This window comes from Ranitomeya imitator, chromosome 4, assembly GCF_032444005.1.
Source record: "Ranitomeya imitator isolate aRanImi1 chromosome 4, aRanImi1.pri, whole genome shotgun sequence".
In the NCBI taxonomy this organism is placed as follows: domain Eukaryota; kingdom Metazoa; phylum Chordata; class Amphibia; order Anura; family Dendrobatidae; genus Ranitomeya; species Ranitomeya imitator.
Window position 1 is genome coordinate 40779405 of NC_091285.1, and position 26303 is coordinate 40805707.

The 26303-nt window shown below is 41.0% G+C and overlaps 1 protein-coding gene across 6 annotated transcripts in view; it reads right to left on the minus strand.

Moving 5' to 3' along the window:
• Positions 1-5841: 5841 nt before the first annotated feature.
• CDX1 (caudal type homeobox 1) overlaps positions 5842-26303 on the minus strand; it is a 76656-nt gene continuing 56194 nt past the window's right edge. For 2 of the 6 annotated variants that reach the window (XM_069763581.1, XM_069763580.1), the window contains exons 4-5: positions 12192-12337; positions 5850-6634 (exon numbers count right to left, since the gene is read on the minus strand). In XM_069763581.1, coding sequence (XP_069619682.1) covers positions 6422-6634; positions 12192-12337 — 359 coding nt within the window. In that variant the 3' untranslated portion in view covers positions 5850-6421. Of the gene's footprint in view, positions 6635-12191; positions 12338-26303 lie in introns of all 6 variants that reach the window. The other 4 variants (XM_069763585.1, XM_069763583.1, XM_069763584.1 and 1 more) reach the window with 3 other exon arrangements.

Here is a 26303-nt window from a genome sequence, read left to right on the forward strand (position 1 = left end):
CCATGTGTAAGCCTTCTTAGCTGTGAGCCTTGATACCTCATGCAACAGGCTTTTTTCTCCAGCCACACTCACATGGCACAAACATAAGTATTATAGAGTACTATTGGTAGAAAAATGTAAGGAAAGTAACACAGGTAGTTGACTGATCAATTGACCCATTGTAGAACATTTTATAATAGCACAGAAGCAGTCAGCCATGGGCCATGCATGAGGTATCAGGGTCTTGGCCAGCATGTACAGTGTGAATTGAAGTTTCCCTGTGAATTGAAGAGACTGGTGTAAGCCTTCTTTGCTGGGAACCCTGATACCTCATGCAACAGTTTGTTTTTTTCCCAGCCACACTGAGAAACAGACATAAGTTTAATAGAATACTATTGGTAGACCCATATAAGGATAGTAACACAGGTAGTTTAGTGAAAGTGAGTGCAGGCCTGCCTGTCTGGGAGCCCTACTTCTACAGGAAACCCACATGAAGTAGACCAAACTTGGATTCTCCACATTTTAAAAAATTATTGTCACACACCACTAAAGTGGTATCAATTTCCACAGAAACAATATAATAGGCCTCTGATACACCTTCGACTACAGGCAACCCGCTAGATGGAGACCCAACTTTGAGTCTCCACATTTCAAAAAATTGTTTGGAACATCAGCAGCACTAACAACAGCAGGCACAGAAGCCATGACAAAGGTGACACAGACTGCTATAATGCAAGATCATTGCAGCACACTAAACCATTGCCTAGTCTACACAGTCTGCGACTGGGGAGCAAAAGCAATTGGAGATCCATGAATTGTTAATTTTGATGAAAGTTAGGTGGTCTACACTTTCGGGGGATATGTTGTGAGAGAACGCAGGCTGCCCGGCATGACAAAATCTCTAAGGTGCAACAGGCAAGCTCAGGCCACTTCTCCATTTTTAAAGATCAAAATGCAAAAGAGTCCAAATTCCCCCTGATGGCATTGATATTGAGCTCAAGATACTCCTGTACGATGTTCTCTAGTCGTTCACAACGTGTCAGACTTGTACTCTGTTCTGGGGGGGGGGAGCATCTGGCAAAATTTACTCTTGTACCATGGATCTAACAGAGTGGCAACCCAGTAGTCAGCACTATTTCTAACCCTAAGAATACAGTAGTCAGCACTATTTCTAACCCCCAAGAATAAGGTTTAAGTCCATGGTGTGTTAGTGGTGGGGTAACACTCAAGGTTGATTCTATCCCCTCACGCCAACCATGGAGAACAGAGAGGGGATCATTATCCTCTTCATCTCCTGACTGTTGTGCACTCATCATCTCTTCCTCCTCATCCTCCTCCATTTGTTCTTCGATTTCTGCACCTTCACTAACAGTTTGTCTGGTACCATGGTCCCCTCTAGATCTTTGTCATCCAGTGTCTTTGTCATCTGCATGTACGATGATATATCCTCCTCCACTTCCACCTCTTCCTCTGGGACCTCCTCCTCCTCATGCAGACTATTCAAGGTTTGCTCCAGCATGTGATTACCGGAACAGTGATGCTGATGATGGCATTGTCAGCGCTAACCATCTTATTAGCCATTTTAAAACTGTGCAGAAGGGTGCAGAGGTCCTTCATCTGTGCCCACTCCGCCAGCATACGTTGCACCATATCTGGACTGCGTTGGCCCAGGCTATTAAAAGAAAGGACATTCTGCCCCAGTGCTCGCCGCTGTTACCACAGTCGCTGCAACATAAGCAGAGTGAATTTCACCGTATCGGAACATCGCAAATCAAACGGTTAACTGATAGGCCAAAAGACCTCTGCAGCTATGCAAGTCGATAGCCTGCAGTGTGCGATTGTCGTAAGTCATCACACAGCGACCGTGTTTTCTGCAGCAGTGCATTCAAGCCGGGATAGTGGAGAAGAAATTGCTGTACCACCAGGTTAAGGACGTAAGCCATGCAAGGCATATGTGTTAGGTTGCCCCTGCGTATGGCCTCCACCAGGTTTGCACCATTATCACACCTGCCCTTCACTGGCTCCAGGTTCAGTGAAGACAGCCATTGCTCACTCTAACTTGGCCTGGACAGCTGTCCACAACTTTTGAGCTGTATGACTGCGATCTCCAAGGCATGTTCATTTTAACACTGCCTGACTACAGAGAGCCCTGACTGCACAGTACATAGGTGGGTGGGTGTTCTCTCTGCATCTCTGCACCGTTTGAATGCGTGTCTCATTAAGGGAGAGGTTGAGGGCACAGGTGGAGGCCCTAAAGAAGGTGGAGGAGCCTGATGAAGCAGTGGAGGAAGTGTTAGATACAGAGGTTTGACCCACAAGCCTTGGGAATTCCAAGACTTGTGGAGCAGCCCCTTGACTGCCTGCCCACAGAGCCACCAGAGTCACTCTGTGCCTAGTCAGCAAGATGTAACGCTGCTGCCCATGTTTACTTGACCAGATGTCAGTAATGAAATGCACCCTGGCAGACAAAGATTTTTTCAAGGATCGGGTGATGTTGTCTGTGACATGCTGGTGTCGTGCAGGCACAACTTTCTTAGAGAAGTAATGGCGACTGGGCAACTGGTACTGGGGACTGGGACGACCATCAAATTTCAGTAACTGTCCGTATCCACTAAGTGCAAAGGTAGCATTTCCCTGGCCAACAAATTGGAGATAGTGGAGTTCAACACAAAACACAAAAATTAACCCAACCATTTCTAGTTTTACTTCATTATACAGTAGCAAATAAAAGTTTGAGGACCCCTGGTCAAAATTATTGTTATTGTCAACAGTTAAGCAAGTAGAAGATGAAATGATCTCTAAAAGAGCTAAATTTAAGCACAACTCATTTTCTTTGTATTTTAGGTAAAAAAATAAATAAATAAATACATATATATATGTACCTAGTAGCACCCCCTTTGAGGCAGTGATGGGTGTTATATGCGAGGGATGCTATATATCCCCAGGATGCACATAGAAGCGTATTAAGGCTGCGGGAGTGCATTGCAGTCACAGATTTAGCTGTGGTTGCAATGCAGAATAAAAGTAAGTGTGGTCTTGGACAAGCTATTTGCCCAAGGCAGATTTAAGAAAACCGGCATGGGCTTTTATTTTTGGAGCAAACTAAAGGATGGTAGTGGGGTGGTTTGCTCCCTCCAGCCAGGTCTTACAAGTGGCCCATGGCCACAGATTCCATTTTAAAACCCTACAGTAAAGGGTTTGGGTGTGTCAGTGTTTGTTTGCAAGCGGCAGAGCAGGTGGCTCTGCAACAGCTGGCTTGTGTGAGGTGACACAGAGCCAAGAGCAGTGAACACCTGGCACCCCTCAGTGTGACACGGTGATGCAGTCGCCCTCAGCAACAGGTCTCAAATGCGAACTGTTTTGACTCCCTGGCTGCGATCCGGAGAATACCATGTGCTGTTCACTTTGTGAGCTTTTGGAAATTAAATACATTTGTTTTGAACTTTTCTGGATCACTGCCTCATTAATGCATGGTGTGAACACCGCTGCCCTACACCCCTTTTGAAAGTTCTTCCAGTTCCGTGAGATTCCTGGATCGTTTTGCATGCACTCCTATTTTAAGATCTAGGCACAGATTTTCAAAGATGTTCAAATCAGGGGACTGTAAGGGCCATTATAAAACCTTCAGCTTGCACCTTTTCAGGTTGTCTATTGTGGGTTTTTTTTACGTGTGTTTAAGATGCACTTGTAAAAGCCATTTTTTTACTTCATCTTTTTTACAGATGGTATTATGCTGGCATCAAGAATTTGTTAAAATTTTCTACCACTGAAATGTTCCCCGTGCCATTTGCTGCTGCACAACCCCAAAGCATGCTTGATTCACCCCCCCCCCCCCCCCATGCTTAATGGTTGGTTTTTCCTGAAGTTGTAATGCCTTTTTTTCCACACATACCTTTGATCATCGTGGCCAAAAAGTTCTACTTTAACCTTATGGATCCACAGGACTTGTTTAAAAAAATGCATGAGGTTTGTTTACATGTTCGTTTGCATACTTCAGACACTTAATTTTATGGTGAGGACACAGGAGAGGTTTTCTTCTGATGACTTTTCCATGTAAGCTATATTTGTGTAAGTGTCTTTGAACAGTAGAACAATGTATCATAACTCCAGGGTCTGATAAATCTTTCTGAAAGTCTATTGCAGTCAAGCAGGGATTCTGATTTGCCTCTCTAGCAATCCTAGGAAAGCGCTCACTGAAATTTTGCTTGGTCTTCCAGACCTTATCTTGACCTCCACTGTTCCTGTTAACTGCCATTGTCTTAATTACATTTTGAACTGAGGAAACGGATATTTAAAGAAACACTTTGCCATCTTCTTATAATCTTCTCCTGCTTTGTGGGCCTCCACCATTTTAATTTTCAGAGCGCTAGATAGCTTCTTAGAAGAACCCATGGCTGCTGTTTTTTTGAGAAGACTGAGTTTTTATAAATCTGGGAAATTTGCATCACATGGCCTTTTCCAACCATGATAGTGAACAAGCCATAACCTTAACAGGCTAATTAAAGTCTGAAACCTTTGTCAAAGTTATTAGAACACACAAATCTCCAAGAGTGTCCAAACTTTTGAATTGGCCCATTTTCCTTTTTGTAATTTTTAAAATGTAAAAGATGAAAATAATTTTTTTTTGCCTAAAATACAAAAAAAATTGTCATCTTTAATTTTAGCCCTTTTAGGCTGGTTTCACATTTGCGTTTAAATCCGCAGTGTTTAAAACGCATCCTCAAGTGGTGAAAAAAACACATGTAAACGCGTACAAACGCTGCGTTCTTTAGACGCATGCGTTGTCGCATGCGGTTAAAAAAAACGCTGCATTTGTACGCGTTTACATGCGTTTTTTTCCTGCGTTTGCGCTTTTGGTACCCATGATGAGAAATTTCACAAGCTGGTTTTTGTTCATTCTGCTTCACAAAAATCAGAATACAAAAGCAATCAAAAATGTCACGTGCCTGAAAATGTTACCAATAAAAATGTCAACTCGTCCCGCAAAAAACAAGACCTCACATGACTCTGTGGACCAAAATATGGAAAAATTGTAGTTCTCAAAATGTGGTAACGCAAAAAATATTTTTGGGAATAAAAAGCGTCTTTCAGTGTGTGACAGCTGCCAATCATAAAAATCCACTAGAAAACCCCTTATAAATAGAAATCAAACCCCCTTCATCAACTCCTTAGTTAGAGAAAAATTTAAAAAATTTATTTATTTCCATTTTCCCATTAGGGTTAGGGCTAGGGTTAGGGTTAGGGTTAGGGCTGGGGTTAGCGTTAGGGCTAGGGTTAGGGTTTGGATCCCTTTATCACCTTGATGGTGGGGGGTGGCTTATCAGTGTCTAGACTTGTTTTTCTCTATTGAAACGCATGCGTTCAAAAACGCAACCAAACACATGTGCTTAAAAACGCATGCGTTTACATAGACAGCAATGCTTTTTTTACGCAAATCGTGCGCAATCGAACGCACGCGTTTCCTGGCGGCAAATAGACGCCTCTAAAATTACTACATGTTGCATTTCCGCGCCAAGCCGCAAGCGACAAAAAGACGCATGCGTCGTCAAACGTGGCAAAACGCAAACAAAAAAACGCATGCGTTTTTAATGTTAAATATAGAAAAACACGACGCATGCGTTTATATGCGGTACAAACGCAAATGTGAAACCAGCCTTGGAGATCATTTCATTTTAACTTGTTAACTGTTTCCAATAACAGTAATTTTTTACCATGTTTGCCCAAACCTTTACATGCCATTGTACCTTTAAAGAAAAAATGTAGTTGGATAGTCAGAACTCAAGGCACATGCCCCACCAGAACAACTTGCTACGTCTTTATAAGAAATGCATAACAAAATCGACAATCCTTCAGGCGTGAGTGCGTGAGTTAAGTTCTACCTTTGAATAATTTTATTCTATCACTAAAACAAAGACAGAATAAACTTTGTGCAAACTTTTACCTGCATAAAATAGTAACAAGAAATTTAATCAAAGTTAAAAACATACAAATAATGTGTATTATAGACAGTTGACAGTTGGGATGACAATGACCTTAATTTATAGAAAAAGAACAATCAGGTTGTGTGATTTCTATCACATCTTTTCTCTGGCTCTAGAGCAGGAGAAAGTTTTATAAATTTTTACAGTACAAACACTCATTGCAGAAACTAGAAAAAAAATGTACATAATAAAAAAAAAATTCCAGCCATAGATTATACGTTCCTTCTTTTTTAAATATACAGTTACACATACATTTTTTAGATATAGTCCAAAAGCAGACAGAGATAGTTGCTGCGTCTTGTTGTGGTGGAACATATGTTACCAGTTCTTTAAAAAAGCAAAAGGTCCTGGCAACAAAATGTGCGAGACCCAGTTATATGTTTCCCTAGAAGCTTCTTTGTGTGGATCACACTTTGTGATGGGCCTTTTCCATAGTCCCGGTGTCTGAAAGTCTCAAGACTTCACGAGAGAAATTCTTCCTTGATAGTCAGTCCTGTTGGCGATACCATGTTACTGTTACTACTACTGCTACTGCAAATGCCGCCCATCCCTGCGGTGGTGCCAACAGTGGGGGGTGTCGGTGTGGTGGTGGTAGCCTGTTGAGTCTGCTGCTGCATCTTCTTCTTGGTTACTTTTCTTTCTTTTGCCCTTCGATTTTGGAACCAGATTTTTACCTATAGAAAAGAGAAAAACAGGTAGTACATAAAAGGTTCAAGTACAAAGCTCACAGCAGTGCTCGTTAGCCTTAAAGGGAACCTGTCACCCCAAAAATAGAAGTTGAGCTAAGCCCACCGGCAACAGGGGCTTATCTGCAGCATTCTTTAATGCTATAGATTAGCCCCCAATGTATCCTGAAAGATGAGAAAAAGAGGTTATATTATACTCACCCAGGGGCGTTTCCGCTGTGGTCCCATCCGATAGGCGTCGCGGTCCGGTCCGAGACCTCCCATCTTCATGGGATGACGTCCTCTTCTTGTCTTCACGCTGCAGCTCCGGAGCAGGTGTACTTTGTCTGCCCTGTTGAGGGCAGAGCAAAGTACTGCAGTGCGCAGGCGCCGGGCCGCTCTGACCTTTACCGGCACCTGCGCACTGCAGTACTTTGTTCTGCCCTCAACAGGACAAAGTATGCCTGTGCTGGAGCCGAACCTTAAAATCAAAGAGGACGTCATCATAAAAAGATGGGAGGCACCGGACAGGACCGTAACTCCTTTCGGACTGGACCGCAGCGGGAATGCCCAGGTGAGTATAATCTAACCTCTTTTTCTCATCTTTCAGGTTACATCGGGGGCCTATCTACAGCATTACAGAATGCTGTAGATAAGCCCCTGATGCCGCTGGGCTTAGCTCAACTTTCATTTTGGGGATGACAGGTTCCCTTTAAAGAGAACCTAGCGCTTGCCCTATATGGTGTGCACAATTATTAGGCAATTTGTATTTTAGTTGATTAATGTAGTGTCTTCTAAAAACTGGTGGTACATTTGGGAATTGATTTTGAGTCGATCTTCAACCTGAAAAGGTCCAACTAGCTTATCTTTAATCACACCAGCCCATAGCAGTATCCCACCTCTAATTTCATGACATCTGAGTCAAAGAGACGCTCTGTGCCAGTTACCACCCAGCCACGGGACATCTATCTGGTCCATCAAGAATCACTCATCTCTTCAGTCCATAGAACTTTTTGAAAAATCTGTCTTCAGATATTTCTTCGCCCAGTCTTGATGTTTCATCATTCACGTTTGATGATGATATGATCAAAATACTCACTTGCCTAATAATTCTACACACAGTGTATATATATATTTTTTTTACCAGGTGTAAATGCCGCTGTTCTCCTAAATCTGGCATACCGTAGTTTGTATTTTGATACTACCCCTAAAATATGGCTCCTTTTCCTGGTTATTAAAATTAGTCTTTTTAGCCAAGTGGATGTTGTTCTAAACTCTTCTCTATGGGAGTCTTCTTGATGGCCATGCCCATTTGACTACAAGAATTAGCTTTAGATATAAGGATGAATGGGCCATAACTCGGACAAGAAGAGGCTCAGAACCAAGAAATAGACAATTCAAGATTAAAGAGAATAGTGGCATGTACACCAGATCTAAAAAATGTTACATATTTATGGCAAGTGATTGATCCTCCTTAAATTGACCCTGCACTTACTGGTCCCTTATGCTGCAGTCAATCACTTGCCGTAGTGATGAAACACTACAGCTAGTGATTGTCAGAAGCATCATATGTTCATTATAAGCTAAGTTGCTATGATGAAGACTCAATGAATTTTTTTCCATTGCATATTACAGTTTTATGGGATCTATAAATCTCATGCACACTGTGCTTTTTACGCTGCGTTTGACCTGTGGTGCGTTTTTGAAATATGCAACATGTCAATTTCTCTTGTGATAAATATGTTGTTTTTGGTGGATTTTCCCCATAACCTTGAAGGAGATGAGGAAAATCAGCAGATGAAAGAAGAACATGTGTTTTTATTGAGTTTCCACAGCAAAAGTTTTCAGCACAAAGCGGTTTTATTTAAAACATAACATAGTATAAAGAAAAAGACAAAAACTGTAGCTGAAAAATGGCATAAAAAAAGCACTAAAAAAAGTAATAAAAAACAACAGGTAAACTAATATAGCTAAGTACTGTAGTGCAGAAATGCTGCAAAAAATCTGCACAAAAAAAATAAAAATGAACTAAATACCCATCAAGCAATTTTAGCTTTAGATGACCAAAAAAACAGAGATCAGCACAGACCCAGGAAGAGAGGGAACAGAATCAGTAACTCAGTGTGACTACCTTTAATATTGTACACCATTCTGACAGTTTTTTTTATTGTTAGTGGCTGAACTGCCTCTTTATTGTTTATAAAGTATAATCTTGCAATGTAATGAGCATTCAGATAATCTTAACAAGCTCTGGATATCCTCAATAATGGAACTACTTTGGGGCAGCTGACTCTAAACTTCTGGGCGGTCCAAGTTCTTTTGTGCATCATAGAGCAACTGCATGGAATTGCACAAGTGTGGGAGAAGAGAGTAAGCTGACAGACACAGCCGAGTTCCTCATAGAGAAGGCAGAGATGGTTTATTCCAGTTTCTGCCTTCTCGACTGTTGTATATACAGCACTAAACATGCTCTGTGTACAAAGTAATAGGAAGTGCTAACGACAGTGCTAACAACGTTTTCACCTCTTGGCCCAGTGGTCATGTGATCACAGGGTATATGGCGGGAGCAGGAGCTGCTGGGTCCTATAACATCCAGTCAGCTCGTCTATGCAGGCGGAAGGCTGCACTTCCACTGTAACCAGTCCCCTTATTCAGAGGAGCACAGCCCATCAGAAGTGACCGCAATTCTTAACTGTATCGGTGTGAACAGCTCGACGATATGGTTAGACCCTGTGGTAGAGCAGGGAAACATGGCCTGAAACCTACAAAACAGCAGGGTAATGCAATAGATGAGTGTTGAGCAGGGGGGAATGGCAATGTGATGAGGTTATTGCGCCAGGACTCTGACATTCTATGCATGCCCCGCTGTGATGACATCAGTGCTTTGGTCCACCCATGCCTTGCTGCTGTCTGCTGGTTGGACTTGCGTGGGTATAGGGTTAGGTGAATGTATGATTTATTTTATATTGATAGTACTTCTAGAAACAGTGACTGCTGTGAGGGCATCATACAATGTGAGGACTACTGAGGGGGCATCATACAGTGTGGGGACATTATACTGCGTACAAAAGAGCTATAGGGGTCATTACACTGTGTATAGGGTAGCTATTGGGGCGATCATACTGAGTATAGAGGAGCTGTGGATCCATCATACTGTGTATAGGCGAGCTGTGAGCCCATGGTACTGTGTATAGGTAAGTTTTGGGCCCATCATACTGTGTATAGGGGAGCTGTGGATCCATCATACTGTGTATAGGCGAGCTGTGAGCCCATGGTACTGTGTATAGGTAAGTTTTGGGCCCATCATACTGTGTATAGGGGAGCTGTGGATCCATCATACTGTGTATAGGCGAGCTGTGAGCCCATGGTACTGTGTATAGGTAAGTTATGGGCCCATCATACTGTGTATAGGGGAGCTGTGGATCCATCATACTGTGTATAGGCGAGCTGTGAGCCCATGGTACTGTGTATAGGTAAGTTTTGGGCCCATCATACTGTGTATAGGGGAGCTGTGGATCCATCATACTGTGTATAGGCGAGCTGTGAGCCCATGAATCTGTGTATAGGTAAGTTTTGGGCCCATCATACTGTGTATAGGGAAGCTGTGGGTCAATCACATTGTGTATAAAGGAGCTGAGTTCCCATCATATTGTGTATAAGGGAGATGGGCCCATTGTGCACTGCATAAGGGAGCTGTGGGGGTATCACACTTGTATAAGGGAGATATAAATGAATCACTCTTTGTATAGAGGAGCTGTAGGGGCATTTTACAGTATATAGAGGAGTTGTATGGTATGTGGGGGACACAGGGGAAATTAACTTACATGGTGACTCAAGGAACAGTATTATTATACATGGGGGGACTCAGGAAACTTTATTAAATTTACTAAATATTAAATAGGCACTTAAGAAGCATTGTTGTTATAGGGGTAGTCAGTTAGGGCATTGTGACTGTCAAAGGTGCACACAGGAGACATTATTACTTTCTAGAATGTGAGCACTAATTTCTATGGCACCTGCACAGAGCATTAATATTTTCTCTTAGAAAAACAGGAAAAAAGGAGTTACCGGCACTGAATCCCTGGTTGGGAGCAGCTGAAATTCGCCTTATCCGCCTGTCAGCAAATTACAATCAGCTATCGGACTATAGGTGCTCACCAATAGAAAACATGAAAGGTTGCAATGTCCGAAGCAGAAAAAATAGGTTGCGCTCACCCTCCAATTAAAAGTTTCCTTTATTCAAACATGGAACATGGAACAACAGCTTCGGCGGGAGAACAATGGAGGACTTCTTGGAACAACTACCATTTCACAATAACTCCGCTTTAACAGGTTTCAAAACCTGTTGAAGGGCTGTTAGAGTGAAACGCCCGTTGTTCCAAGAAGTCCTCCACTATTCTCCCGCCAAAGCTGTTGTTCCACGTTTGAATAAAGGGAATTTTTAACCAGGTGGTGAATGCAACCCATTTTTTCTACTTCGGACATTAATATTTTCTCGGTGGCAATTTTACCATCTAGAATGTACAAAGTAGCCATTTTACTTTGTAAGGGGCAGAGTGGTGGACATTATTATGTTGGGCATTAAGAGGAGCATTGTTTTTATGTTACACGGCAGGTCTAGTTATAGGGGCACATATGGCAGAAGAGGCTCACGTTTGGTGTGAGAGGAGGATTAGGAGTTTGTGCAGGTTGAAAATAGATGAGGACAGTGCTGAAAATATGAGAAGGCAAATGTCACCGAAAAATTGGATGACTCCATCAGAATCCATGACTGTACTGTAATCTCTTATGTGTTTTACAGCACTGGTATCTACCACTATATGGTCACCGTATGGCAGTAATATTGGTGTTGTTCTTTGCCTCGAGATTTATTTTCAGAAACAGCCTGGTTCCTCTTTACCAGTGTTTTGCTAAACTCCAGTCCTCAAGGGCCTCTAACAGGTCATGTTTTCAGAATTTCCTTAATATTACACAAGTGATTGAATTATTATCAAGGCATCAGAAATTGCCACAGGTTCTCTCACCTGTGCAAATGTAAGGAAATCCAGGAAATCTTAAAACATGATCTGTTCGGGGACTATGGGGACTATGAGGACTGGAGTTTGCAAAATAGTGCCCTAGACCCACAATGTAGATGCTCCATTTTATTTGTTACCTGGTTAGGAGCACACGCAGATGGTTTGCCACCCCCGAGCAGAACCCCTAGCTACACCTCTGTCTGGTAACATAGTATGCCATGGAGTGTTTCACAATGTTTATTTTATCAAAACTTTCTTATGAATAATCCATGAGAAAAAGAGAGTGTAGATCTGTGTTTCTCAACTCCAGTCCTCAAGACCCACCAACAGATCATGTTTTCAGTATTTACTTAGTATTGCGTAGGTGATGGAATAAATGATTGAGCAGATGATGAAATTGCCACCTGTGCAATACTAAGGATATCCTGAAAACTTGACCTGTTGGTGGGTCTTGAGGACCGGAGTTGAGAAAAACTGGTGGAGATGAACCCTTGAGTAGGTTAAAAAAATTAAAACAGAGAACTCTTAAGACATATTGTAAGAACTACCTGTCGCTCTGTTAGTGACAATGTGGCTGCCAACTCTGCTTTTCTGCGTATTGTAATGTAGCGGCTGTAGTGAAATTCTTTCTCCAGCTCAAGACGTTGATGATCTGTGTATACAACACGGTACTTATCTTTTGTTCTTGTCTTACCTAAAAGAAAACACAAAAGACATGTAACACAGTAGCTTAAAAATGGGAAACGTCTTCCAAAAATATGCCAAAAATGTTTTGCCTGTTTTGTTTTAACAATCCCTTATTGCTTGAAAAGTTTTTGATTTTGAGCTGGAGCACCAACTTCTGTGGATGTGCTCTTCTATAACAAGATTGGGGACCTAACCCTATATTCTGCATAAAGCTAAAGAATGGACATGAAAAAAGAAAAACAGACATTTCTATTACGGTATATCCTAGGAAGCCTCCGCCATTCTGCTAAACTTTTAATTTACCCGCTTTAGTGAAAGCATAGCAATTAGCATTTATGCCTGTATTTAAGTTTTAAGACTCTATATATGGTTTTCATTTTGGTCTAATAGGCCAATATAAAACGTTTGTTTGTCTTCCTTCCAAGGAAATGGCGGGTGTGTTATAACTATATGGCCAAACATAAGCCAATTATGGTCAATATAACATTTACAGGTATAGTATTTTACGCTCGACGGTCTAGGATATGGCTTCACGATCCACATGTTGTACTAAATGATGGCAGTGCAGTTTACATCCACTCATTCGGTTGTATTACACAATCATTTTGCTTTCATTTCTACGACATTTTTGCAGCCAAATATCCTCTGATTTATTGACCCCATAATTCAGTGTTCCCCAACTCCAGTCCTCAAGAGCCACCAACAGGTCATGTTTTCAGGATTTCCTTAGTATGGCCCAGGTGATCATTGCATTTCCTGGAAAGGCAAGAATTCCATCACCTGTGCAATACTAAGGAAATCCTGAATACATGACCTGTTGGTGGTTCTTGAGGACCGGAGTTGGGGACTCGGAGCACTGCTATAATTTATCAACTCTTTCCCTTGCATATAAAGGCATTACCTACTGAGAAGAGTCATTCCAACAGGACCCAATACCTGATTTTGACATGACGTCCTACTTTCACCATCCTATTCCAGATATTTCCTACTGCCGAGTCCTCTACATTATATGTAGTAATGATTGCATGGATGGTTGGTATATGACACAATTAACTGTTGTTCACCTAAAAAAGCACTGTAGAAGGCTACAAATATTGCTATATTTCTCTAACTTGACCATACTTAAATCCAGGCAATTTTTATAAGATCCACCATTGATTTAATACAGAGGTACGCAACCTTTTTTTGGCCAAGGGACACATTGTCATACTGAACCAATCCAAGGGCCTCACTAAAAATTAAAGGGGATATACCTTCTATAACATTTATGGCATATTGAAAATATATACTATAAATGTTTGATAGGTGCAAATTTTACTTTTAGGATTTTTACCTCCACCAATCAGCACTCTCATATGTTCAGAGTTTTTTTATGAAGATTTAGAAATAGACTTTGCTCTAAAATCCATATAAAAAACGGCATCATATACTTTTTACAATGAGCTTCCGACTGGGGAGAAGGGGAGGAGAGGACCTGTGGAAGTTGGGGTTCAACTGAACTTTAGTCCCAAATTCAGTGTGGGTACCAGAACTCTACCTGAACGTTAACCAAAACTCAAACCCCAGAGAAGTTAAAGGGGACTGTGTGTCTTTCTTTCAAGTCTGTGTTCAGAGTTCAGCATCGGATGCTAGGTGTGCGGTGCGAACCACGAAATTTACAGTTCGGGTTCACTTATCTCAATTTCCGGCTGATTATAAAGCAAAGAGCTCATTTAGTGTGCACACGGTGCTTTTTTTCTTGTTATTTTCAATATTTCCCAGTAAAGCCAAAGGGAAGCTTATTCAGAGTATTTAAGCAATTTTTAATGTAAATTTTGCAGTAAAATCCACTTGAAAATCGTTGTAAAAAACTGAACTAAAGAGGAAGAGGTCCAATTTCAAACTGCCAATCCTTTTGTTCTCGAAGAGATAAGTCGATGCCAGAGATGTCTGGCAGCAGCTCTCATATAGACAGCACAAGAGCGCTTGCTCTTCTGTGTATTACGGCAGGGCAGCATCGTTGTGGTAGATTCGCTGTCCAGCCCTACACTTTCCTAGTTCCAACTTGAGGAAAAGGTTATTTTCTTTTCAACATGTCTACAAGCACCCACACAAATACAGGATTTAGTTCTTAGCTATGAAGGAGCTCTTCAGTAGATCATGATATCTGAAACAATGATACATCTTGGCTGTAAGTACATTAAAAGATAAATAGTTAAATACAAATGTAAAATTCTAATTTTAGCCATAATAAAGGGTTTGGCCACCAATGCTGTTCATTTAAGTAATCCGATTTGGCTATCTTTGATTTTCCCGTTGATGCTAATAGGTTGAAGTGGTTTGGCCACCAATGCTGTTCACTTAGTGACCAGATTTGGCTATCTTGGATTCTCACATTGACAATAGAGGGTTGTCACCCTTTAACATCAATGCACCATGTAACGTTTGTCTAGGATTTAATTATTAATATTTCTTATTTGTCAACAGAGTTTGGCCATGAGAATAAAGCGTTTCGCCACCAATGAACATACTTGGTGACCCAATTTGGCTAGCTTGGATTTTCATAATGACACCTGAAGGTTAAAGACTTTTTGACCACCAATGCTGTTCCCTTAGTGACATGATCTGGCTGTCGTCCATTTTCACGTTGACACGGGAGAGTCGAATTCAGTGAATCGTCAACCCTTAATATCAAAAGAACCATGTAAATTTTGTCTATCATTTAATAATTTATATGTTTTAATTGTCAACAGAGTTTGGCCATGAGAATTAAGCGTTTGGCCACCAATGCTGTTCACTTGGTGACCTGATTTGGCTAGCTTTGATATTCATATTGACACCTGAAGGTTGAAGATGTTTTGACCACCAACGCTGCTCACTTAGTGACATGATTTGGCTATCTTCCATTTTCATGCTGACACCTGAGGGTCGAATGCGGCGAATCATCACTCCTTAAGATCAAAAGAACCATGTAAAGTTTGTCTAGCATTTAATTGCTGATTTTTTGTAATGGCAAAAAGAGTTGACGAGAATAAAGGGTTTTGACACCAATACTGTTCACTTAGTGACCTGATTTGGCTAGCTTCGATTTGACATCTGCGGGTCGAAGGAGGTTATTTGTCACATTTTAAGATCAAAGGACCATGCAAAGTTTGTCTAGCACTTAATTATTGATTTTTCCTCACAGTCAACAGTTATTAGCTTGCCCATTTTAAACATGGAGGCCTGCAGTCTAGATGCATATCTAAATCATTACATTTGCTAAAATCAATAGCCTAAGATCTACCGCCCCCGGTTGGGACACTTTGCTTCAATATCTCGAGTTAAAAAAAAGGAAAATAAAACTAATGAATTTAAAGGAAATGGACAAGAGTATGCCATCTGTGCAATGCCATATCAAAGGTGAACTACTGGGCGTGATTTATAGCTAAAAATCCCTCGAACCATCATAATGCTACTGATCAGGAGGCTAGTAAAAAAATGCTGCATCACCTCAAGTGTCAAAGAAGTTAGAGCAGCAGAAAAGCAAGTCATGGCACACCTTTGGGCCCATCTGATTGGCTGAAAGGGCTCTCAGAGAGAGGAGTGTAATTGGCACGCTATTTCTTGAGTTTTGTTTAATAAATGACTCATAATTAAGTATTATTATTGGGTCAGGGAATTCACACGTGTCTCCCCGAGCCTGTCTGTATGCTTATATCTCAGGCAACAATTGTCAAGACCAGCCGGTTCCAGACAGATCATGACAACCATTTTTCAGCAGCCCACCAGAAGACACTTATGGGATCCCCAAACAACAGTAAAAAGAAAACAAAAAAGGGGAATGGTGCCTCACTGTGTATTATATGTTAGATAGCCTCTGATACTGCAGTCAGGATCCAGATTCTGTTTGACCATCGGATAAGTTAGGGGACAAAAAATGGATCAGCAAATTGAATTTCAATTAAAAAAATTCTTCTTTATTTCATTCTTTAAAAAAAAATTAGTTCTGACAGATGATAAAATCATGTAGCATTCTTACGCATTTCTGGCCATAGCCCTTAGTCGTAGAATATTCTATGAATATCCTTCAAAAAGAGCACACAGGGCAATATTACTGTCTGAGCTAAAAACTTATTCAATTGGTGGTGGTGTATTTGGTGACATATCCTTTGGGGCTTGGGCCAATGATCTTCTGAGACCCCTAGTAATGCCCTTGGTTGAAGGCAACATTGGTGGTGGTTGCATGCAGTATAATTTGTAATAGGCTCAGATTCATCATTGCCGTTGTGCCTGTTTGTTGTCTAGTTTTGTGTTTTGCACCTTTAACTTTTTCTTACACCCAATTCATTATTTTATTTGTGGATTTTTTAAAGTCTATTTTATATGTGCTCGCCTGAGATAGGAGATGATAGCTACTACTGATGGACTTCTATGGAGTCAGGAGGAAGGAGCTAGAACCAGAGTTCCTCCCTCTTTCCCCTCCCATCTAGATAGAATCTTATCAATAGCACTTGCCATCTCCTATCTAAGTAATGGGAAAGTATGTCTTCACTGAATACAGAATTTTGATAATGACTGATCAATTCTGGCAGAGAAAGATTCAAATCTCTCAGATAAGATATATTACAAAGATGCTTATGTTCATGTGTACTATTGATTTATGAAATAAAAATTAAAACAACGGTTACGCTTTAAGTCCAGGTGGGGATTAATAGATCGTTTTAACTGGTGGTGTGTACTTCTGTCTCCTGTATGATGCTGACCAATCATGAGCAAGCAGCAACATAGAAGTGCAGAGGGACCTGTCATGAGGTCATCAGGGTCACATGACATGAGTCCACAAGTCCTGCCAGCCAGAGTGTGCTGCCTAAGTAAGCACTGAAGATAAATTACACAGCAGTATATGGATCTATGAACTTCAAGGCCTCAGTACAAAATCCGTATAAGGCCAGCGACACACTACTGTAGGTTTTCTTCTGGATTTGTTTTCTCATTTTGACTCTCATAGTTGTGGTCTACCTATGATGTCAATTACAGGCCTCTCTCATCTTTTTAAGTGGAAGATCTTGCACAATTGGTCGCTGATTAAAAACTTTTTTTCCCAACTGTATATAGCCATAGCCCTGGTATGTCTGTATATATACCTTCATATACAAATACTGAGAAAAGATTGATTTGTTTCCTATAGATTTGCAGTAAAAGAAAGGGACTGCACCCTTGAGTCATTGCCACATTGGTATCCACGTAAACCAACTGTTTATTTATCAGCATTAATGAGCCACTTCATTTATATTCCTCTGATGTATAATGATTTATAACTGTCTGTGTGATAAGCCGGGTATTAATTTCCTTTCTAAGCAGCAGGCAACTATCTAATCTGGGCAGCATTTGGAGACCCACCTTTATTGATTTCTACAGAAGCTACAGTAATAATCAGTGGCAGATTAACCCTATCACTAATTATGTCAAATGAGAACATTGAGAGGTGGAGAGTCAATGGTTTTTTACAGGTAAATTATAGCTATAACTTAGGCTGTCTTTTTCTAGACTTCTGGTCATATTTTAAGAAATATTTCACCATTATTTCTACTGTATGCTCATCAACAATGAAAATGCAACACAAAGAAGAAAAAGTGTTTGGAATTATGGAAATCACAGATGGATAGTAAGGTTAATGATATGTAAGTGATGAAAACATGAAAACTACATTTAAAAAAAAAATCTTGATTTATTTCAGTATCGAGTATGACCATCACACGCAGAAACACATGCACTTACATGCCTTGACTGCAATTAGCTTATTAATGGTTGTCTGAGGAATGTTCTGCCACGCTGAATGCATTTCGGCAATCAAATCATCAAGATCCGCTGCTGGCGGTGTATTTTGTAATTGCCATCCAATGATGCCCCAGCTGTGTTTGATGGGAGACAAGTCTAGAGATGCTGCATGCCGTGGTAAAACTTTACCACGTTTGTATGGCATAGGGCTACTAGCCAGAAGTCCTGCTACAAGGGCTCAATTGACTTCGCATCACCACTCTGAAGGGCTATCATGGTGCAGAGCAAGACCTCAATGGAGCCTGGAATCAAGGTCTACCCTTCAGTGATGAGTTACGCCTTTGTCTTGAACACAATTATATCCACGTTGGTCTGGAGACCACGTGGGCAATGTCATGAAGAAGCCTTCATTATAGCACGTGTAAGCATCCCAAGAGCCTTGTCGAAATCAAACACTAGGCTGCATTTTACTGATACAATTGTGAGCAGTCTGGGAATTTGCAAACGTGCAACTATGGCCTAGAGCATCCCCAGAAATTTCTCCCATTGAGCACATCTGAGATGTCATTGGTTAGCAATTCCATAGGCAGCTGCCAGCAGTGGATTTTGAAGATTTACCTAGGTGGCAGAACCTCAGATGACCGTTAATAACTTCATTGATAACAGCCAAGGCATATGCAAGTGCGGGGATTTCTGCACGTGGCACACATACTTTATATTGAATGAGATTAGGTTCTGTAGAAGGACGTAGATCTGGGGATTTATTATGATGGAATATAGGCTGAACTGGATGGACAAATGTCTTTTTTCGGCCTTACTAACTACAGTTAGGGCCAGAAATATTTGGACAGTGACACAAGTTTTGTTATTTTAGCTGTTTACAAAAACATGTTCAGAAATACAATTATATATATAATATGGGCTGAAAGTGCACACTCCCAGCTGCAATATGATAGTTTCCACATCCAAATCGGAGAAAGGGTTTAGGAATCATAGCTCTGTAATGCATAGCGTCCTCTTTTTCAAGGGACCAATAGTAATTGGACAATGGACTCTAAGGGCTGCAATTAACTCTGAAGGCGTCTCCCTCGTTAACCTGTAATCAATGAAGTAGTTAAATGGTCAGGGGTGGATTCCAGGTGTGTGGTTTTGCATTTGGAAGCTGTTGCTGTGAGCAGACAACATGCGGTCAAAGGAACTCTCAATTGAGGTGAAGCAGAACATCCTGAGGCTGAAAAAAAAGAAAAAATCCATCAGAGAGATAGCAAACATGCTTGGATTAGCAAAATCAACAGTTGGGTACATTCTGAGAAAAATGGAATTGACTGGTGAGCTTGGGAACTCAAAAAGGCCTGGGCGTCCACGGATGACAACAGTGGTGGATGATCGCTGCATACTTAATTTGGTGAAGAAGAACCCGTTCACAACATCAACTGAAGTCCAGAACACTCTCAGTGAAGTAGGTGTATCTGTCTCTAAGTCAACAGTAAAGAGAAGAGTCCATGACAGTAAATACAAAGGGTTCACATCTAGATGCAAACCATTCATCAATACCAAAAATAGACAGGCCAGAGTTAAATTTGCAGAAAAACACCTCAAGAAGCCAGCTCAGTTCTGGAAAAGTATTCTATGGACAGATGAGACAAAGATCAACCTGTACCAGAATGATGGGAAGAAAAAAGTTTGGAGAAGAAAGGGAACGGCACATGATCCAAGGCACACCACATCCTCTGTAAAACATGGTGGAGGCAACGTGATGGCATGGGCATGCATGGCTTTCAATGGCACTGGGTCACTTGTGTTTATTGATGACATAAGAGCAGACAAGAGTAGCCGGATGAATTCTGAAGTGTACCGGGATATACTTTCAGCCCAGATTCAGCCAAATGCTGCAAAGTTGATTGGACGGCGCTTCATAGTACAGATGGACAATGACCCCAGGCATACAGCAAAAGCTACCCAGGAGTTCATGAGTGCCAAAAAGTGGAACATTCTGCAATGGCCAAGTCAATCTCCAGATCTAAACCCAATTGAGCATGCATTTCACTTGCTCAAATCCAGACTTAAGACGGAAAGACCCACAAACAAGCAAGACCTGAAGGCTGCGGCTGTAAAGGCCTGGCAAAGCATTAAGAAGGAGGAAACCCAGCGTTTGGTGATGTCCATGGGTTCCAGACTTAAGGCAGTGATTGCCTCCAAAGGATTTGCAACAAAATATTGAAAATAATTATATTTTGTTTGGGTTATGTTTATTTGTCCAATTACTTTTGACCTCCTAAAATGTGGAGTGTTTGTAAAGAAATGTGTACAATTCCTACATTTTCTATCAGATATTTTTGTTCAACCCTTCAAATTAAACGTTACAATCTGCACTTGAATTCTGTTGTAGAGGTTTCATTTCAAATCCAATGTGGTGGCATGCAGAGCCCAACTCGCGAAAATTGTGTCACTGTCCAAATATTTCTGGCCCTAACTGTATGTTACTATGTTACTATGTTACTAGATGTTTTGAAAATGTAGTTTTCATCTTTTCATCCATATCATTAACATGTTTATTTTCATAATTCTGCAACTTTTCCTTCTTGGTGTTGCAATTTCAATGTTGAGGAATATATGTATGTATGTATTCTTAAAGCGTAGCCGAAATTTTAATTTTATAAATCAATAATACACAAGAAAATAAGAAACTTTCTTAAATGTGTTATCAGAAAAATTTGCTTCTTTCTCTGCCAAAATTGGTCATTATCAAAATTCTCAGTTCTGAGGTAAAATCTGAATTCACTGAAGACAGACTCTCCAGTTACTGAGAAAAGAGATGACAGCTGCTACTGATAAGATTCTGTCCAAATTGGAGAAGTAGGAGCTCTGCCTGTAGCTCCTCTCCCATCTAGATAGAATTGTATCCATAAGCGGGGACAACACAGAACTTCATCACCCTTATGGTACCGTCACACTTAGCGACGCTGCAGCGATACCGACAACGATCCGGATCGCTGCAGCGTCGCTGTTTGGTCGCTGGAGAGCTGTCACACAGACAGCTCTCCAGCGACCAACGATCCTGAAGTCCCCGGGTAACCAGGGTAAACATCGGGTTACTAAGCGCAGGGCCGCGCTTAGTAACCCGATGTTTACCCTGGTTACGGTTGTAAATGTAAAAAAACAAACACTACATACTTACATTCCCGGTGTCTGGTCATGTCCCTCGCCTTCAGCTTCCCGCACTGACTGAGCGCCGACCGTAAAGTACAGCGGTAACATCACCGCTGCACAGCGTGCTTTACGGCCGGCCGGCGCTCACCAGTCAGTGCAGGAAGCTTAAGGCGAGGGACATGACCAGACACCGGGAATGTAAGTATGTAGTGTTTGTTTTTTTACATTTACAACGGTAACCAGGGTAAACATCGGGTTACTAAGCGCGGCCCTGCGCTTAGTAACCTGATATTTACCCTGGTTACCAGTGAAGACATCGCTGAATCGGCATCACACACGCCGATCCAGCGATGTCAGCAGGAGTCCAGCGACAAAATAAAGTTCTGGACTTTCCCCAGCGACCAACGATCTCCCAGCAGGGGCCTGATCGTTGGTCGCTGTCACACATAACGATTTCGTTAACGATATCGTTGCTACATCACAAAAAGCACCGATATCGTTAACGATATCGTTCAGTGTGACGGTACCTTTAGGGTGCTGTCACATTTTCACATTGCCTTCCGGCACCCGTTCGGTGGCCTCTTTGAGGCTTATGTCGAAACTCCCACGTATTATGTTGAAACTCCGGACGAGCATATTTTTGCCGTATACTCCGACTGAATTCAGACACAGTACTATGTCTGAGTGTCCACCTCCAGTAGGCATATAGGCTCGAAAGCGATGCACGACTGACACATTTGCCGCGCCGACATCATTATAGTCTATGGCCCTGTCGATGCATAAGTCCAACTCCTGTTTTCCTGGGGTTCAGACAGAGACACTGAATGGTTGCCGGAATGCAATGTGACAGCACCCCAACTGTTTTGGCATGCATAGGGAACAAAAGATGCCAATTATATATAGTTTAATTCTTTTTATGAAGTGTTTCAGCTGGAAAAAACTGAAGGTCCTATTACTACTTTGTATTTTTTTTGTAATCGAGAATGACAGTGACAAGTCAGACAGGTTTTTTTTACCTGACAAAGTTCGTGTTTCATTCTCAAAGTTACCCGCCGCAAGATGCTGTCATTGCTGGGCCTTTTGGCCTTAACATGCTGCATCATGACCAAAGGCAGACTTTTTTTCCGACAGGTTGTCACTGACAACCAAAGGTGTGAAACAACCAGATCATAGTATATAAATCTCATGTTCACTGCACTTAGATTTGTTGGTCTGGAGATATTTCCTTCAGACCTTCAATTCATACAGTTGCCTCGTGTCGTCTGAAGTATCCAACTGAGATTTCGTGATTTGGATGGACAAGTTAGGATCCGTTCGATTCTGTGCTACATTTGCTGGTGGCTGGTGTGTCTGGAGACATAGGAATTCTCAGGATTTTGTAAAAAGTTACCCTGCTAGAATTTTCTCCCCATGGTGGCAGCTATGGGGCAGGCAGTGTAGAGTACTGTATACATTTCTTGCTATCATCTATCCCAGTTTTAGCCCCTTGCACCATTTAGAGTTTTCTTTTATGTGACAGATTAAGGTATTTTTTTTTTGCTTTTAAACATTTAAAAAGTGAATGTTTTCCTTCCTCATGAGGATGGTTCCCATTTGTACAAACACCCTGCTTTAGCACATTTTACGCCACTGTTTAAGTGAGTTAAGTTGGATCCAATTGAGTATGGGATAAATTCTTTCCACTGTACTGTAACCTCACCCATCCATTGTAGAATGCGAGCCCTCGTGGGCAGGGTCCAGTCGGTGACTCGTTTTGTTCAAGATTATTGTAGTTTTTTTTATTATGTATTGCGCCATAGAATAATTAATAAAAAATTAATAATAAATTAATAATAAATAATAATAATAATAATAATAACAATATTGGCAGCTACAATGGGCCTATGCGAAGGGGATGAGCAGAGTTTTAGTTGATGATGCTCTGAATGTTCTTCCAGGTTTAGTAGACCTGATTTGATCTAATCTGTTTTTCATTTTCAGTTGCAGTCAAGCCCTCAGAGTGGGTGTTAGGACATTCATGTTCTAGGCAGCTAAAAGGGTTGAATGCAATACTGGACGGAGGAACCTGGGATTCTGATGCTTAATCAATTGGAGAGGTATGAGAGGACTTAGTTGGCTTTAAATTTTAAAAGTAACCAACATCCTAAAGCCAATGGAAAGGCAACGTAGCAGAGACACACGTGCAAATCATGAAATAATCCAAAAGAAAAAAAGGTGCTATAAACATGTCTAAAAAAAACCCAAACTTTATTCATATATAAAAAAGATACTCAGAAAAAAAATAATTAACAAAACAGTAGCTCAATAAACGATCAATAAGGTAACACTGGGGGCTACAGAGAATATGTAAGTAAGTACATATAGAACGTATTAAGGTGCATTCTTAAGGTGTAGTCCATAGGGTGTTACATTCAAATCAAATAGCAAAGTAATTAGTTGCAGACTGGCATGATGTGAATTTGAAGCCCTGACAGCGACCCTTCAAGCATTCCACCCAGTTTCGTAAGGGCGCATGTCAAGGAAGGAGCAGGAAGGTAAATATAAATAGCCGGCCTCAATCAGCATGTAGCCAATGGAAGAAGCAGACGTCATAGCAATGTCGCGGAACCATGATTTTGTGTATATCGGATCTATGATAACAGAGTATGCGCTGTCTGAGAACCTCCTGGATAGAGGAACCTCTAACCTCTGGACATGGTCAGAGAGAGTGGTATCACCAAGGAAAAATTATTATCGGTGACGCATGAGCACTCAGACACTGGTGCCGGCTGGGCCACAGCTCGCGCAGGGGAGACAGAGCACATGCGCCACAGAGCAGAAAAGAGTAACAGCTGGGAGGAAAAAGGAGGATAATATATTAACATTTTGCCTGAAGTGGCTGATGTTAGTAAGTGCTTAACAAACTCAGTCAATATGGTATTGCTTAAAAAGACACAAATTAGTAATTATGCCTTTTCCCCACTGGCCACTGGGTGAGTTTACAGAATGGCTCCATATTACTATAGACAGAATTGAAACAACAGATAACATTTCTTAACACAACTGATGGCAAAGGATCCACCAATCTCAATATGTGATATTACACCTGACCCTGCTCCCCCCTCATCACAATGACCTCTGCACATGCTCATTAAACATGTCACTACAAAGGATAGAGTCGGGAGCCGACTATTGTGGCTATATACATGTGTTCTTTCCTGAAACAATAGGAAATTAAAATAAAAAGTAGCCCCAGCGGCCAGTGTGAAAATAAGTCATTTTCAAATTACACAATCCCTTTAAACTACCTTTCTATCAAAAGGGGTTTGTCAAAATTGGAGAACCCACTTAATGTAAATGTCACATTTTTAATTAAATAGGCATTTATTAATTAACATTTTTTAGCACAGATGTTTTAATAGTTTAATATGTAAATTTTATTATTTTTTCAATAGTAAATAACAGTTAATTAATAGTATTTCTTGGTGCTATGGGGTTACTGTTTGTATTTGATTGTGCTTAATAAGGCATAATGATGGTATTGGAGAGCAGGGACGGTCTCTGGCCCTATCTTCTTGATACTAGCCATATTAGGTGTGCACTGCCTATGCATGAGCAACTCACACCTGGAATGGGAGCATAGAATAAGGTTTTTGAAACCCAGCAAATTGGCTGAGCTCCATTGAACCTTTTCCTCCCAGGACCAGTAGGCGGAAACAATGATAGCACTGGCATTATACATTGAAGGTCATGGCTGGTCCAGTTGGGTTATAGATGGACTGTGGTGGACATTAGCACAGCAAGTTGCCATTCAGTAGTAGCTTAATGAATGTTTAGAGTGGCCATTGAAGTCAACTTGTATGGCGGCAAGTAATTACCATCAAGGGCTGTGGCAGTGAATTGATACGTGAGCTTATAACTATTATAAGGCAACATTGAAGAAAATTGGTGACATGCATTAGCTAAAAGGGTTGTGGTCTCGAAGTGTTCACAAAGGATCTCCTATCTGCTGTCATAATGCAGTCACCAACAACATGACTCTGCTCTGCGTTTTGAAAATGTTCCCTCCCCCCACCATTTCTGAACGTCACACCAATGGGAACAGCTCCAATCCACTAGTGGGTAGTAAAATAGAGCTCCTGCCCATTAGTGGGCTGTTTCCTTGGAAAATGTGATCAGCAGCTCTCTTTAGTACCTGGCGAGGGAACTATGAAAATTTGAAATTTAATTTTTCACATTTTATACAATTACAAAATAAAATATAAACAGAATGAAATGTTTGGAAAATACATTAATGTTTTTGCAACGGCATCCCTTTAAGGTCACATAGGAATTAAATTGCCATTGAATATTGATTAAATTGTCAGGATCCTGTAACCAAAATCTTATGTCTATGACCAGACAATACATGATTATTACTGGGGCTCACAATCTACATTCCCTATCAGTATATCTATGGAGTGTTCAAGGAAACAGGAGAACCTTTAGGAAACCCATGCAGTCATGGGGAGAACAGAAAAACTCCTTGCAGATATTGTCTTTGGTGGGATTTGACCCCATGACCTCAGCATTGCAAAGCAAAAGTATTATCCACTGAGCCACCATCTTGTCCTATACAGACATGAACTTTTGATTTCCAGACTCCATATCTCCCCATCGACTACTGCTTTGAAAGTGAGACTACCATCATTTTATAGGCAATCATCTTGGCGATCTCATACATAAATTTGACTTACTTGATTTAGCATATCATTAGTTATGCAGATTTTAGTCATGTCACTGCATTGTTACAGCTTTGCTCCTAAAAATCAAAATTACCGTACATTTTTTATTATTTTGCTAGTATTTTGTAAATCCACCTTTGGCTTTCAACACTGCCTGAATCCTTCTAGACATGCTCTTAAATTCAAACATAACGCGACTGAAATCTGATCCCAGGTCTCTTCCACACGTTCCCAAAGTTGGTGCATAGTAGTCGACTCACTTGGGTATATATGTAATTTTTGTATTCAACTCTACCCACAAGTGTTTGATTGGGTTGAGGTCTGGGGACTGTAGGGGCCAATACAGCACCTCTACTTCATTGTCATTTAATCATTTCTTTG